The sequence below is a fragment of the Solanum stenotomum genome, chromosome 4 (genome assembly GCF_019186545.1).
Source record: "Solanum stenotomum isolate F172 chromosome 4, ASM1918654v1, whole genome shotgun sequence".
Classification (NCBI taxonomy): domain Eukaryota; kingdom Viridiplantae; phylum Streptophyta; class Magnoliopsida; order Solanales; family Solanaceae; genus Solanum; species Solanum stenotomum.
Window position 1 is genome coordinate 23,501,813 of NC_064285.1, and position 14,720 is coordinate 23,516,532.

At 33.4% G+C, this 14,720-nt stretch overlaps 1 protein-coding gene and 1 pseudogene across 1 annotated transcript; both read right to left on the reverse strand.

The window, feature by feature from the left end:
* Window positions 1–287: 287 nt before the first annotated feature.
* On the reverse strand, window positions 288–6,113 carry LOC125861888 (uncharacterized). Its single transcript, XM_049541799.1, has 5 exons — window positions 6,051–6,113; window positions 5,898–5,966; window positions 5,089–5,336; window positions 2,850–3,141; window positions 288–574 (listed from the first exon to the last, which is right to left on the reverse strand). The coding sequence occupies exons 1-5, from the start codon at window positions 6,088–6,090 to the stop codon at window positions 552–554; spliced, it is 672 nt and encodes a 223-aa protein (XP_049397756.1). The 5' UTR covers window positions 6,091–6,113; the 3' UTR covers window positions 288–551.
* Window positions 6,114–12,655: 6,542 nt separating this feature from the next.
* LOC125861364 (uncharacterized) lies at window positions 12,656–14,018 on the reverse strand (annotated as a pseudogene).
* Between the last annotated feature and the right edge of the window lie 702 nt (window positions 14,019–14,720).

A 14,720-nucleotide genomic window follows, 5' to 3' on the forward strand; every position in this document is an offset into this window, starting at 1 on the left:
ACAAATTCCCTTTGTTGATGGTCATTTGGTCGTTAAAACGTTGAACCAGTCGTTACAAGTACTTTTAGTTGTCAGATTCTTTCATTGATTACTTTACTTTTACCGACCAAGTTTAAATTCCTTTCGTTGATTTTAATAAATTTAATGACCATGTTTGTTTCACAAATTTAGTTTAAAATAATTATATATAGTTTTTATCCTCAAGCAGTTCCGGATCTTAATATCATTTCTTTTTTTTCACAAGCCATAAAAAATTTAATATAAAATTTCATAATTGTTTTGCCATGAACGAAAACATACTGAAAAACTTACATATAAATATGTGTTCGACACAATATCTAAAAAACATACATGTTCAACATAAGATCTAAATAACATAGATGTTCGACATAAATATTATAAAACAGACATGTTCGACATCTATCGAATCCTAAAAATTGAGAAAATGAAATAGCTGCATATATAGGTTAAAACGTCTCTAGATCTACACCAACAATAAAAATATAATCTTTCTTTTCAGCTGGCTCCACAATTCTTCAACAACATGTTCTTTAATTTTCATCACATTCTTCATCTGTTAAAAAAAACAATTTGAGGTCAATTCATAACAGAATGCCGAATAGCTGTAACTTATAACTTTTAAAGCATAAATCAATCATTTAATCACCAAAGATCCCAAATCATTAAACACAATATTATATATACCCAAAGAAAGCTATAAAAAAAACTCAACCAAAAGGGGAAATGCATGGGATACTAATTTATAACACAAGACAAGCTTCATGGATAGTAAGAAAATACATGGGATACTATTCATTCTCTTGTCTAGCAAGCTTGATCAGTTGATGTTAGAAAATATTCTATGGCTTAAGAGTAACATAAAAAGCATTCTAAGTCTTTTTCCAGATTGATATCATTTAGACCAAGTGAAGAATATCATTTTTATACAAGAGTCAACATGTTTGACTTGTTACAAGTTGTTTTTATAAAGAAATTATATCATATCAACATCAATTATCTCTCATTTTTTAGAAGCAAATGTACAATGTATGTTCCATACATCGTCTATGTTGCTGAAAAGAGGATCCAACAGTATCTTAGCATTTGGAGAAAGCCACCAGGCTCAACTATTGAACTAGACTACACAGAATTCATTCATGCAGTTTAATTTGAAGGACAGGAATACTAAAGGCTTTGAGAAGAATGAGGCTACAATGGAAGATATAACCTGTAGAGTTGCTTGTGTTTGTTATGTTAGAGCTACTACACAACCAGAATTTTATTAGATAGATGTAGCTTCTACCCAAGAAAGTGATCAAGGATATAGAACAAACCTGCACGACCTTCTTATGGACACGGACAATAACAATGTCCAGAAGAGCATTGGTGTCATGGAAAACAATATGCAAACTACATGCTGCAGGTTATTCAATATCATAGAACTAAATAAAGCTATATGGCAATACTTAATTAGCAATTACAGAATGTAGCGAGAATGGACTGTCTATGGATCTGATGGGTACACAGTTATTTTATCAAAAGAAGGGAGATTGAAACTGTCCTCATACCTAAATCTGCATCATCATGGATAGTGAGGAATATATTGGGGTCTGGAGATGTATTGTTACAAGGACAAACTAGTTAGGGTGCTTTGATGGCTGAGTTTGCAAAGGTACAGAGGGGAGGCAAGTTCTCTACATAGAAGATGTATATATACCTATCTCATGACCATATTTCCCAAACTCGAGTAGAAGAGTATTACCTTGCAACATGGAGTGCACCCTAGGTTCAAGTTTATTATGTGGCTGGCTGTCCAAAGAAGACTAGCAAAACTAGACATGCTTGAAAAAATTGGTATACAAGTGCCACATGACTGTGTGTTTTGTAGTAAAACAGGGGAAACTTTTGATCAGACTTTTATGGGGTAGACTGTGCAGCTGGTTGGGATTTCACCGAGTTATTTTTTACCATGGAATAGAATGGGCTGGGATCAGTGATATTGAAAAAAGAGTGTAGGACGAGCCAAAATTTCTACTAGTGTGTTTGTCATATTAGTCTATGTTATATAGAGAGAAGGAACAAAATCAGATTCCAAAAGGAAAGAATGTGCCTAGACATGGTCTTGAGGGAGGTCGTGATGCATGTTCATCTCTGCGGCTAGCAAAAGGCAAACTGGTTGCCTGTACTACAAAATCTAAATTTGTATCCCTAGACATTTTTACAGTGTAATAAACATAAATTATTCTAGCTTTGTATGTCATAATGAGTAGTAATATGGATAGGCTAGAATGATATATAGCAGTTAGTCCATCACTGCTTTGTTTGTACTAAATAGTTTGGTTATGAATGAAAAATCCCAGCTAACCAAAACATATTCCGATTACCAAGAAACAAACATCCAACAGTATAAGAAATGTATCGATGAAAGTAGTATTATCTACTGTGAACCTTATTATGGAGATAAACTAAAATGAGATTACCATCTTTCGCATTTACACAATTCAGAAAGTTCAATAAGTTTATAGATCATTATTCTAAAACTATAACACAGTAAAGATTTAACATGCAACACAAATACTAAGGTGAACATGCAGGAAAGGAACTCAGTTCAGAACAAAGGAATACATCCTGATTGAGACAGAGATATGCATAATTATATAAGCATGTAGTCTTGTTCATCATGGAAAGTAGTACAACTAAAGACAATCTACCCTCTAAAATCAACTTATCATAGGAAGACATACCACTGCATTAGCAAAGCCCTTATCAAAGATGAGCATATGTTAATGACATCACTAAATTCATTGAAACATACACATCATGGAATAGCTAATGAAAAGTTTGCTAACTTGGTGGAGGTGATGAAGGTGATGGATGCTGACGAACCACTATACTTTCAAGGCGATCATATTTACTCTCTAGAATATCAATACGCTTTTGTAGTGATTCCTTTTCTTTTCGAGTTGTTTTCAGTTCTTCCAACAATGCAGCCTTAGAAGTACTACCACCTTTCAACTCCTTAGTGGTTATCCCACCACCAAATCCAACTGCATGACTTTTGCATTGAGGTCCAAAGCACTGTTCCACTACCTCAATATTAGTAAGAGACGGTTGAGATTGTACAAGCTCTTGAATTTCAGCCTATAAAATACAAGAATGTTTAAAATATTTCACTGAATCAATCCAGAGAGAAAATGTTAAATGAAATTTATCGATAAACATACATATTTTCATTGGTTTCAGGTTCGACAAGCTCATTTCCCTTTTTACGAGTCTCAAAGAAGATAGTTGCCATATTTGGTGGATTACCATCTTTGCCTCCCTTAACAATAAAAAAAGTAAGTACTATAAGATCTTTTATACAAAAAAGAGGTTTCCTTGTAGGGTTTCATGATTTATTTACCAGTTCATAAAAAATCTCTCTTATAGGCTTGCTACCTGTACGATGAGGCATACACAACTTAGACCTGTTGATTGTGTTTCTTGTACTTGATTCCTGCATTAACAACACAAGATGAAATTATCACAAGCTTGTTTAATGATTCTATTTTTTTCTTAAATTAACTTTTGTAACTACTTTGCATCCTCTTGATCACAAATGAAATCATTTAATCAAAAGAACTATTCCAAAACAGTAATCATATGTGAATAAAATGATATTAATCAATAGCTATGCAATCATACCTTAAACTTTTAGATAAAAAATGTTCCTTGACCAAACATTCCCAATCACTCTTGTCTACTCCTATTGGCACATCTTTTAGAACCTCGTGCATTGACTTGGATTTCATATTCTCGTGCAGCGATCCTCTCCAATTGTTCCAAAGCTTTCTCATATGTTGCAAAATATTATCTCTTTGATCATTCATGTTATCAAAGTCAAACTTTTCCTGAAATAGAGAAAAATATCACCAGAATCAGAGAAAGACACCTTTGATTGCAAGTTAATGTTCTTGATTAATGGATTGAAGGGTTGATCTTACATGTCAACTATGTAAGAACTTTGTATGGTGAGGTACTGCAGATCATAGAAAGACACCTTTTACTATTTGGGATAAGGTGTGCCTCCCATATATAATTTTTGAGGACTAAAGGTTAAGGGATGTATGAAATGGAATGAAGCTTCTATTGGCAAACTACTATATGGAAGGTTTCAGAATAACTAGACATCCTCTGGTTAACATGGACACATGCCGTGTATATGAAGTAATATGGCAATATATGAGATCACATACCACCTACAGATTGTTGTTGCTACTGGAGAAAGTTAATGTCTCTAAACACTGGGATGGTTGATTAATACCAAAAGAGAAAGTACAAGTTGACAAAGAGTGAAACGTACGTAATCAGCCACCATGAGTTAAGGAGTTATAGGGGTCCAGACCAGTCTTTGGGAAGCATATCTTACTTGGACAAAATTTATGCAACCAAAGCATAATTAAATTTATCCTCTGGTTGTCAAACTAGAACAAGTTGCTTATGAAGACTTGAATGATGAGACTGAACATGCAGGTGCAATATGCAAATTGTTGTCTATGTTTAACAGGGGTAGTAGAAATTCCTCTACACCGAGTGTGAATGGATTATGACATATTCTGGCTAACTAGACAGAGGTACAAATGATTTAGAAGGATGCCCCACAAAGTTTGAAATTGTGTAGAAGAAAGAAATGGAAGCAAACACAACAGGAAGTCTAGGTAGCAATATGGGGTGTAATGATTTACCACACATGAAAAGCCAGTTATTGGAAGATATTAGGGGCATAACTGTGAATACAAGTTTTGCAATTGTACAGATAAAAAAGAGGTGAGAGCTAGAACATCTATTCTGCAAACACAATGGGTGCCACGAGGTGTCAGATTTCACTTAGGAGACTAAATATAGAGTGAATAGTACGACGGGGGGGGGGGGGATTTTTTGTTTGTTTTGGTAATAGCTATTCTTAAACAAAGACCATTCTAGTCTAAACAAAGGAAACACCATAATATACTCTAAACAAACGCAAGAAGAAGAGGGAAAATATTGTTGTTATAGTAGCAACGGTATCAAGTCAGCGAAAATAAAAGAGAGTAATGTTGTAATTCTTACTGTAACAGCTGCCCACATATGCTCAAGCTTGTGCTCTTCGATATCCATCCATGAGTGTACCCGCAATGGGCACATATTATGATCACGAACTAGCAAACCCAAGTGTCTCGTAAATGAGGTGTGATTCGGTCCAACGACACGATTTTGATAAAAAGTGACTTTTAACTTTTCTCCAGGTCTTAATCGCAAAACTTTTTTACAAATGTTTGTTCCCCTCACCTTGGTTGTCCTATTATATTCACATGGACCTGCAAAATTTAAAGTAAGTCAACTATGCTCTTTGATATAAATTTGATCTTTAGTGCTAAACCGTCAAAAGAATCTGGAGAATACTCCAGTAGTTAAGTTTTAGGTGTCAACTTTTGAAATTATTATTGTATACAATGGTCTGGTCTTTTTAGATCTATAAGACCAAATATGCAAAATAACATTCTATCTGGTTTTCGACAAGTACCCATGCACAGTTCCAATCCAAGTGACAACTAGACAAAACAGGCAGAACATAGCCCATTGCAAGAGATAAGGCCTCAAGTTGCCAAAAAAAAAATGTGATACAGAAAGGGGCAACTAGCAGTGGAATAAATTTTGGAAAGCTTAAGATCCCAAATCAGTGACTTTTAATTTTTAGAAGCTTTCATTCAGAAAATCACAATTGATGAATCAAGAATCGGTGGAGGTTAATATGGTTAGGACTAGTGAAAAAAAACATAATGAAGCATGAGATGTCAAATACATAGGAAAAATAACTTTTAATCTATTTTACCAATAACATCAAGAAAAGAAAATATCACATGGAAGAAAATACATACTAGTTTCATTTTTCGTAGCATCTTCAGCCACTTCAATCACTTTTTTAGCCTTTTTAGACTTTAATAGACCTGCAAATTATAATATTAAAACAAAATAAAACTTCAAGCCAACTAACAACAACAAAGAATTACTCAAAAAAAAGTAATATATACTAGTATCACTTCTCTGAACATCTCGATACACTTCAGTCATTTTTTCTACCTTATCATATCGAACTGGACCTGCAAAGTTTAAAGTAAGTCAACTATGCTCTTTGATATAAATTGATTATTAGCGCCAAATAATCAAAAGAATTTGGAGAATGATCCAGTAGTTACGTTTTAGGTGTCAAGTTCTGAAATTATTAATGTATACAATGGTCTGGTCTCTATAAGATTGTAAGACAGAATATCCAAAATGCCATGCTATCGGATCACTAAATTTCCTTTGCCTTTGAGAGGTACCAATCCACAGTTCCAAACCAAGGGACAACTAGACAAAGCAGGCAGAACAAATGTGAGAATCCCCACAAAAAACAAAATGTGATACAGAAAGGGGGAATGGACACAATCTAAGAAAGATGTTGCTGAAGCAGGATTGCAATTCTTCCAGAATGGAGAGTTATTGAGACAAATAACTACTAATATTGCCCTTATCTCGAAGGTCCTTGTTCCTGAAAATGCTAGTCATATACTAACATATCTATTTCCTATGGAAGCGAGTCATAGAGAATTTGTTTGCTGCTTTATATGTAACAACAAGAAAATACTTACTATTTTGATTTCCCTTGAAACCTTGAGCCACTCCAACCACTTTTTTTGCTTTTATAGATTCAAATGGACCTGAAAATTTAAGTGCAAGTAAAAAAAAAATCAAGACTTAAACTCAACTAACAAAAATAAATTGCACAAATACAATAAAATAGTAGTATCACTTCTTTGGGCAACTCGAGGCACTTCAATCAATTTTTTGGACTTATCGAATTCAAATGGACCTGCAAATTTTTATGGAAGTCAACCAAAAAAAGAAATTTATTCCCATTAGTAACAAAAAGAATACAAAAGAGATTAAGTCGAGAAAGCTAAGCAGAATTTCTTGATCAAACAGATTAACCAAACTAACTCTTTTGCAAATGATAACTTCATTGAGTATCTCGAGTCACTTTCGTTTCTAGAAAGAGGGTGTCATTGTCTTCCATTGGATTAAAATCAGGAGGCACAGGGATACTTTTCTTTGCTGGCTTATTTCGACTAGAAGTTGTTGTAGTATTTCTATTTTCGCCAATCATAGTCCTTTTTTCAGTATTAGTCCTTAAGCTTTGTCCCTGACCCTTTGCATCACTGGTCAAATTGTATTGATTCATTTCAGCTTCTTGATGGAGGGGAGCATTGTCTTCCTTTTCCTCAAAACAAGGATGCACATGGAAACTATTATCTTCCAGCTTATTCAACTTAGAAGTTGCTGTATAGTAACTTCTATTTTTGGCAATCGGAGTCCTTCGTTCAACATTAACTCTGATAGTGCTCATAGATTTCAAACTTTGACCTAGTCCTTTTGATAAGGCACCTGGCTGAATGAGTTCATGCTTGGGAATTTTTGAAGCTTGTCCCATTTCATACTTCAAAGTTTTTGAGGGATTCATGTCAACCTAGTTAATACAAAAAAAAAAAAAAATAAGAGCTAAGTCTTTCAAACAAAAGTTCAAATAGGTTAGAAAGTTTTCATAAGAATAAATGTGAATTGAAAACGCATTCAGAAAAGAGACAGATGTACATGTAACATAGGTTCCTAATATGAACCATTACTACTATAGTAAGATCAAGATAACATTAAAGACCAAGTGCATCAAACAAATTTTCATAGAAATACTATAACGAATCATTACCATAAAAAAATTACTAAAGTAAAGGAAAGCATGACAAAGCTCCAAACCTTAATGAGTTCTTTTTCTTTTCACTTGCGTAGAGTTATCTAACTCTTCTAAGGCATCATCCTTTTTTTCCAAATTATCAAAAGAATCACGAGGTTGAACCTTTTGCACTATGTGCCAACCTTTATTGGAATGATTGATAGCATAAAATACTTGTGATGCTTGTCTAGCTAACACAAATGGCTCATTTATTTTCAAATATCACCAACGGTTAACACTTACAAATTCATATTCATCCATTTTAACTCCCCTCTTTTGATCATACACATCAAAACACAGTAATCACTCTTCTTCCCCAACAAATTGTAATTCAAGAACCTCGGTTAACTCGCCATAGTAATCCATATGGTTTTGCTCTTCACCGGTCTCACCTACTACAACCACTCCACAATTTTGAGTTTTCAAATATTGATCACTCTTTCCCATGAAACCTATATCCATTAACAATATGGCCTTTGAATCTTGTGACATATGGCATAGGGCCACGTGTTAAAGATAGAAAATCTTCCATTCTCTTACTATCATCATGTTTGTATAATCTTGCAACCTGACAACATCAAATAGCTTTTTAGAAAACAATATTTACATAATTGATTTAAGAAAAATGATTAATTTCTACTCACCTTTTTTTGTAACCAGCTAATGAATTTTCTATTCCACTCCACATCTGAACTTTGTTGAGACGTCTCACTATAAATTTGTGAAAATTCTCTAACAAAGAATTGAAGTTTTACATGTTATTTTAAATTAATCATATAGATAAGGTATAAATAAATTATTAGATTAAATCAATACTTACTCGAGAAATGGTTGAATTTCATCACAGTTCTTCAAAATATAAAAATGTGCGTCCTCCATATCGTTTGAATCAAGTTGTCTGGTGTGCTACCCTTTAAACTCTTTCCAGGTTCACAAAATATTGCCAAACCACCCTCAAATTCAATTACACCACCATCATAATTTCTCTCTGGACAATTAAACTTTGTTTTTATTGTATTTAAATACCTTGAACATAAAGTCATACATTCAACTGCTATGTATCCCTCTGCAATCGAACCTTCAGGGTGAGCCATATTACCAATAAAACACTTCAAAAAGTGTAGGTATCTCTCTATTGGATACATCCATCGATATTGAATTGGTATGGCAATCTTAGCTTCATCGGGTAGATGAATAGACAAGTGCACCATGACATCAAAAAATGCAAGAGGGAACACCTTTTCTAACTTGCACAATGTTATTGGTATTTGAGCTTCTATTTGTTCCAATTCCTCTACGCTCAAACATTTTGCTCCAAGCATTTTGAAAAAAATAGACAACTTAATAAGTGGTTCAGACACAGATTTGCAAAGCATACCACGCATGGCAAGAGGGAGTAAATGTTGTAGAATTATATGACAATCATGGCTTTTTAATCTTGAAATTTTTTTATCCTTAAGGTTGACACATTGAGGAATATTTGAGGAAAATCCATCTGGGACCTTTAAATTCTTCAAAAATTTGAAAAACTTCTGCTTATCTTCATCAGATAATGTGTAAGATGTTGCTGACAACTCATATTTATCTCCATTTTTTATTAGATGCAATTCTTTTCGTATTTTCATTTGTTGTAAATCCAATTGAGTACTCAAGGTGTCTTTTGTTTTCCCTTTGACATCTAAGATTGTCCCCAAAATACTGTCACATATATTCTTTTCAATGTACATCACATCAAGATTATGTCGCAACAATAAGGTTTTCCAATATGGAAGATCAAAGAATATACTTTTCTTATTCCAATTATCACCCTTTTTCTTGTATAATATTTTTATCTTCTTCTGTGGATCCTTTGTTAATGGCAACCTATCTAAATCAACAACCTGATCAAGTATATCATCACCGGACAACATTTCAGGCAGTAGCCTGTTCTCAATAGTCTTATCAAATGACGCTTTATCATTTCTCCATTTGTGACTAAGAGGAAGATAGCGTCTATGGCACATATAACACTGCTTTTGGCCATTATTTAGCCTTATATAGTGTGTTTTTTTATTGCAACATGGGCAAGCCAATTTTTCTTTTGTACTACATCCAGACAAATTTCCATATGCGGGAAAGTCATTAATGGTCCACAACAAAGATGCATTTAACGTAAAATTCTTTCTAGTTGATGCATCGAATGTCTCGACTCCACTTTCCCATAATTCATTCAACTCCTCTATCAAAGGTTGCAAATAGACATCAAGTGCATCAGCAGGACTCTCTGTGCCAGGTATAAGCATTGACAAAATAAAGTTCTCTTGCTTCATGCAAAGCCAAGATGGCAAATTATAGGGAATAAGTACCACGGGCCAAATGTTGTACGGAGTTTTTGACATGCCAAATGGTTGGAAACCATCAGTAGCAAGTCCAAGTTGTACATTACGAGGCTCAATAGCAAAAGATGGGTGAAGCTCATCAAATTTTTTCCATGCCATTGAATCAGCTGGATGCCTCATTACTCCATCATCAACTCTTTTGTCATGATGCCATGACATCAAAGGAGATGTCTTTGAGCACATAAATAATGTTTGAAGCCTTGGCTTTAGAGGAAAATAACGTAAAATCTTGCATGGTATCTTTTTTCCTCTTTTCAATTTGTTTCCCCACTATGTTGACCATCCTTCCATCTAGATGCACCACACACTTTGCAAGATTGAAGACAAATATCATCCTTCCAATATAACATGCAATCATTCTTACATGCATCAATCTTCTTATAAGAAAGCCCAAGATCTCGAATTACCTTCTTTGCCTCATAATATGAATCCGGCAAGTTTGTTCCATCCAACAATAAATCATCTTTCAAAACCTTCAACAACATCGTAAATGACTCATTACTCCAATGCCCAATACTTTTAAGGTGAAGCAATTTAACCAAAGTAGAAAGCTTAGAAACTTTTGCACTTTCATATAATGGTAGATCAAGATCTTTCAATAGCCTATAAAATCTTTTTGCTTCATCATTTGGTTCCTCCTCCAGCAAATCATCAGCACTATTATTCATATTATCTCCATTAAAATCAGGGTACAAATCTCTCAGCAAACCATCTTTTTCATCCTCACCATCATCCTCTTCAATGTCATTATCATCTATTTTTTCAAAATTTGATTGTTCTTCACCTGACATCTCCCCATGGTGATACAAAAGAGTATAACTTGGTATTATCCCATGTATTATTAAATGTGACCTAACTACAACACATGTTCAACTATGGTTCTCCTAATTTTGTAAAAGCATAATCCAAGAAAGTCTCCACCCCATCTATATATCTATATAAGCAATAGCAAATCTGTCTTTAATGAGTTCCATACATTGTTTATTAGGTGCCATTATCTCCATGCATGTAAATAGATATGATAATACATTAGTATAACAACAAAGTAGTACTAATTAGATATTTACTTTTAGAGTTATAGATTCATACACAATAGATGCATATAGTTATATATGTATTATATTTCAAAATAATAATTTTTGCATGTATATTCTAATTAAACATCAATAGTAAAAGACCAAATAGTTTCTACGATTATGGTTATGAACTGAATATACAAAGCAGGTTCATAACAAATTTATAAACAAAGTTTAGAGAAGTTCTACAATCTAATCTAATTATATTTATACAAGAGTATGTAAAGACTAAAGAAAAAAAGGTGAAATATTTTATATTTTTTTATTTGTAGCATTTAAATTTTGTTATAGTTGTGCATTTTGTTATTACCTATATTGAACACATCAAAGTTTTGATAGTGCGTGATAGTTCAACATTTCACGATGCTCATACCATTGTTCAAAAACCGATGGAACACAATAAAAGATCACAACCAACAGTTACCTCTTAAATATGGCCAATAAAAATAAATTAAAAAACATAGTAAAACAAATGACCACAAAATTGAGAAAAATACTTGGAATATTTTCAAAAACACATCAGTACAGAAGAAAAGTTTAGAAAAAGAGAAAAACGTACCTTACAAAAGAAATTAACAAAGAGCCTTCCAAAAGAATAGTTTTGGAGATACTTTTAACAACAATAACAAGCACCACCACCGACAGATTTGTAATCAAAGCCTACAACAACCAAGAAAGAAATATGTGAACATGAGATACACTTTATAGAAAAGAAAATATGAAATACAACAAAGAACCTACAAAAAAAATCAACAAGCCACATGAAACCACATAGACATAATTTCAGTATAGTCTTTCCAATAATGTATATTTCCTATTTCAAAGAGTTCATCCAATTTCAACGAAAGAAAAAATACACAGAGAAAAGAAAGGATGTGTTAACCTTAAGTGTAGCTTACAAGAAATATGGTCATCACATGGGTGGAATTTGACTTTCTGGAGGCTACTTAATGATTGGGAAATAACATGGGTAACAGAACTGCTGAATCTGTTAGGTGAATTCCCTGGTACTAACATGGAAGAAGATAAAATTGATATGGGGTTTAACACGTTGTGAATGGGATCATGGAGATTTGAAAACTTCAATGTTCATTTGTTACCTATCGGAGAAGGTTTATGGGTGACTAGAATGACACAGAGAGGCAGTGAGTTTGGAGCTTCAGGGAAAACAAACCACTAGATTGTCAAAGAAGATGATACATAGGGAAAGAACATGTATTCACGGTCAGAACTCCACATGAAAAACTTCTTTAAACATAGGTATTGATTTAGTGTTATCTGATATATTATATACAACACTTTTACCACATCTGAAATTATATTAAACAGAGATATGAATTTTTTAATCGTTAGCAGGGTATGCATTTTGAACAGTAAACAAAAGAGTTTAATCCTGCTAATAGTACCACATACTATTAAATTTTGAAACTTGACGCAGCCAAAGCCATGGACCGCCAGAAGCTGTCACCTGAGCCAATAGTTGATTCTTCGAAAATGACAATGCTAGAAGAGGAATAAAAAATCAAAGCGAGCAATTGGATAAACGAGAATTGTATTTAATGGAGATGCTAGCGGAGAGTGATTTATGGATACTAACAGATTTGGCTTATTCATCAACTAAAACTTATTTGGAAGGGTAAGGCAACAACTACACTAAATCAGGTATCAAATAAAGGAAAAAAAGAGAGTTGAAGATGTTGGCCAGAAAGGAAAGGGGAATTCCAGCTAATGATTACAATGATAATAATCTTTATAGACTAGTAAAAGTATAGAAAAGGAGGTTTTGATATAGCAACATTAAGATGTTGCTATCACTCATTATCAGAACATAAGTTATTTATTGCTTAACAAAAAAATGGTTGAATACATTTCTAGGACACCATTCCTACAAATACAAGCAAAAAACTTATCTGCACCAGAAAAACCACAAGATCCACTACTATCCTCACAGTTCTTGCAAGACTCATCAACATAATATGAATCATTATACATCAAAGAAATCCAAAACTCCCATTTCATAGGATCCAAAACCATATATCAATGAATACGAAGAACACTGAAGCCTAGCCAAGTTCAAACCATAACCTGAACCAATAGGAACTGGTGGATCATAAACACAACATGTTGAAATTGGATCATTTGCTTCTAATCCAATCCAGTCACCCCTTTACAAGAATACATTCCCTTGTACACATTTGAACCTGAACCGCTATCAGACAAGTCCTGTTTTGGATCAAACACAACAGTTGTTGAACACCCTAGTAAAACAAACATGTTTTGTTTCATAATACTAAAGGGAGTTGAATCATCACGATCCAATGTAAAACTACCTGAATTATGCATTGAGGAACATGTTGACATAAAAGGGTTACTTAAAACAAATGTGTTGGTTGAGTAGTCTAGTAAGGATATAGTGTAAATGCCAGAGGTAGTGGAAAATTGAAGAACTCCAGAAGTAGTGGAAAAGTAAGGAAATCCAGAAGTAGTGCATTTTATGAATCTTGAAAATGGAGGATGTCCACAACCAAAACCAGAACCAAATGGATATTTTAGGACAATGTTTCCACATNAAAGAACTCCAGAAGTAGTGCATTTTATGAATCTTGAAAATAGAGGATGCCCACAACCAAAACCAGAACCAAAGGGATATTTTAGGGCAATGTTGCCACATTTATCAGTATATGAACCATTTAGTGTGATGATACTAGGAACATATTCAAGCGGATGAATTAGAAGAAATGAAACAAATAATAGAAAGATTTTGTTAGAACATGACATAATGAAAGGTATGGAAAGAGAGTGATTTGAGTTACTAATGAATGTGGAAAGTGAACCTATTAAGTGTGCCATACGAAACTCTCTAGTTTTGAATTGATATAGAGCTTAAGAAAGAAAACACAAAACTTTTGAATATTATGGTCTTAAACCAAAAAGATACGTACAACGTGTTAAGATATCCTTTATTTTTGTGATCATAGACATGTCATGTGGATACTTGAAACTAAAGAGTTGCTAAAAAATAAACACTAAAGAGACGTTATTGTTGAAACGAACTCAAAATAAAAGTAAGAAAAACAAAATTTGAGTAAGTGGGGTATGCTATGTTTGGTGGACGAGTAATATTTTCAAATCTCCTTTAAAGAAGAGCCATATTTTTATAATGTAGCTAAGCTGAAACAAGGCTTCCAACAAGTGAATATTGCATTCTACCAAGTTTTCAAAGTTTGCACAATGAAAATTCAGCCATTTCTTATTCCATACCCTGATGGGAAAGTTCAAGATGTATCTCTTCTCTTGTAGATGATACAAAATAATCATAAAGTAATAAAGCAACATAGATACAACAAAACCAATAAGACTAGGGTCAAATTTCTTACATTACACTTAGGTGTAACAAAACTAATCTTTTTTTGTAAGTTACAGAATTAAAGTTACCATAGATAAGCAAAAAGATTATATAGAATTCCTCCTTGCTACATT

Bases quoted from the DNA above. Each gene is read 5' to 3' on its own strand.
- LOC125861888 (XM_049541799.1), bottom strand. From the start codon at position 6,090: ATGACTGAAGTGTATCGAGATGTTCAGAGAAGTGATACTA. The intron at 5,967-6,050 runs GTATATATTACT...TATAATTTGCAG, and splicing joins TGTTCAGAGAAGTGATACTA to GTCTATTAAAGTCTAAAAAG. The intron at 3,142-5,088 runs GTAAGAATTACA...TGTATTTTATAG, and splicing joins ATATGTGGGCAGCTGTTACA to GCTGAAATTCAAGAGCTTGT.